We start from the raw sequence: 1942 nt of genomic DNA, 5'->3' as shown, positions 1-1942 counted from the left end.
GGCGCGCGCTGCTGGGACAGGGACTCTCCAAACGCTCACCGTTGGCGAGTGCCAGGAAGAAGATGGCCACCAACTCAGACTCGATGCAGCAGGGTGAGAGCAAAGCATCCGTCCCGCAGCCTGACCGCGGAGGCTTGTTGGGGCGGTCTGCGTGGGGCCGAGGGCAGTGGCAGGCGGAGGCAGGAGTGTCCCCAGGGCAGGGCCCCTCCTTTCGTGGGGCCCAGCCTGGGCGCCTGCCATACCCCCTTCCTCGCCAAGGCCTCCAGCCCTGCCCGTCAGCCAGCCGGACAGGGGCAGAGCAGGCCTTGGGGGTGACCCCTCAGGGTCACTGCCCTCTGCCCCGCAGAGGTGCTCACTGCTGCTGGCGTTTCTCTCTCCCCTCCAGTGTGCATGCTGTGCCGCCAGGCACAGGCGGACCCAGAGATCTGCGGGTACCTAGTGATTCGGCGAGGCTTCTGTGCCCATGTGTTTTGCCTGGTGAGTTCCTCCGTCGGTTCCCTCCCGCTGTCCGACGGGCAGTCCCTGCCACACTCTCCTCATTGCCTCTCGTCTCTTCTCTTCTGCAGTGTTTTGCCAACAACATCGCTGCGGAACCCGTTCAGGAAGGAGCTCTGGGATTTCACTATGAGGACATTCAGCGTGGAATCGAGGAGGCAGCACAGAAGGTGAGGAACTTTCAGGAACAGGGAGATCTGTGCCTCCCAGCCAGCTCTGGGACAATACTCTTGCTCACAGCAGCTCCACAGAGGCTCCAAAACAGGAGCATCAACTGTAAGCACCTCGTTTCCCCGCCAGCGCCCGCTGCCTGTGCCCTGCCCGGAGCTGTGGGGCTGGCTGTGGAGGCCTGAGGCTGCTGCTCTGCCCTTTCCAGAACTGCTGCGTCTGCCGCCAGAGCGGGGCCGCCATCACCTGCCAGGAGACGGGCTGTGAATGCAGCTTCCATCTCCCCTGTGCCACAAAGGGTGGATGCATCGCCCAGTACTTTGTTCCGTTCAGGTACCACCTCTCCCCTCCTCGCCATCGCCGCCAGCAAAGGACCCAGCCCGGCCCTTCTCACCTCTCCCCTGTGCCTTCCCTCTTCCCCCCAGGGCCTTCTGCAGGGAGCACCGCCCACAGCAGGTGGTGGAGGCAACTCCGGAGAAGGACACCACCTGCCTGGTCTGCATGGATCCTGTGGACAAACAACTGTCCTATATCACCATGGTGTGCCCGGTGTGCCGACATGCCTGGTTCCACCGGGAATGCATCCAGGTAGGAGCTGTTGCTTGTCCTGGGGCACGGCAGGTGCTCAGCAGCTCCAGGGCCTCGCTCATGCCCCTGATGTTTCTCCTGCAGGGACAGGCTCTCCATGCTGGCATTTCAGCATTCCAGTGCCCGCTCTGCAGAAACAGGGGCAAATTTCTCCGAGAAATGCTCACCTTGGGAATCCACGTCCCCAGAAGGTTGGTGTCCTTCTGCCCGGCTCCCAAGTCAGGCGGGTGCAAGCGCTGTGCCATGCCAGGGCCTGCCCCTGCACTCCTGCCTCTCCACTGTCCCGCGAGTAGGGGCTTCAGCTTCACGGAGGAGCTGGAAACAGGGCAGGTGAGAAAGAAGGGCAGGGACGCCCTGCGCCTGCCTTGTGCCGGGGCAGCAGGGGCTCATCTCTGTTCCTCTCTCCATCAGACCGCCAGCGTGGGAGGAAACCCATGCAGTCCTCCCGCTCCTACAGAGGCACAGCCGCTGCGATGCCAGCGAGTGCCTCTGCCCCAGAGGCCGGCAGTGGGCAGAAGAAGACGGGTAAGTTCCCAGAGCTGCGCTGTGGGGCTCTGTACGGGGTCTCTGTCTCGACAAGGGCTCGAAGCGGAGGCACCAAGAACACAAGCTCTGCCGAACAGTGCTGTGCCACGGTCGCTTTGTCCTCACAGCCGTGAACCCATTTGCTTCCCCAGGCCCTGGGAACTGC

The 1942-nt window shown here is 63.3% G+C and overlaps 1 protein-coding gene across 1 annotated transcript; it reads left to right on the top strand.

The window, feature by feature from the left end:
• Positions 1-62: 62 nt before the first annotated feature.
• On the top strand, positions 63-1776 carry LOC103777658 (PHD finger protein 7-like; the record flags this gene model as incomplete). Its single annotated transcript, XM_008945217.1, has 8 exons — positions 63-93; positions 386-477; positions 567-665; positions 872-996; positions 1089-1251; positions 1336-1442; positions 1545-1581; positions 1709-1776. Coding segments are annotated over exons 1-8 (722 nt in total), but the record flags the coding sequence as incomplete, so codon positions are not given.
• Between the last annotated feature and the right edge of the window lie 166 nt (positions 1777-1942).

The sequence above is a fragment of the Merops nubicus genome, unplaced genomic scaffold, assembly GCF_000691845.1.
Source record: "Merops nubicus isolate BGI_N331 unplaced genomic scaffold, ASM69184v1 scaffold18748, whole genome shotgun sequence".
Classification (NCBI taxonomy): Eukaryota; Metazoa; Chordata; class Aves; order Coraciiformes; family Meropidae; genus Merops; species Merops nubicus.
Note: the sequence above shows the minus strand (reverse complement) of the source record. Positions and strands in the feature narration are given on the sequence as shown.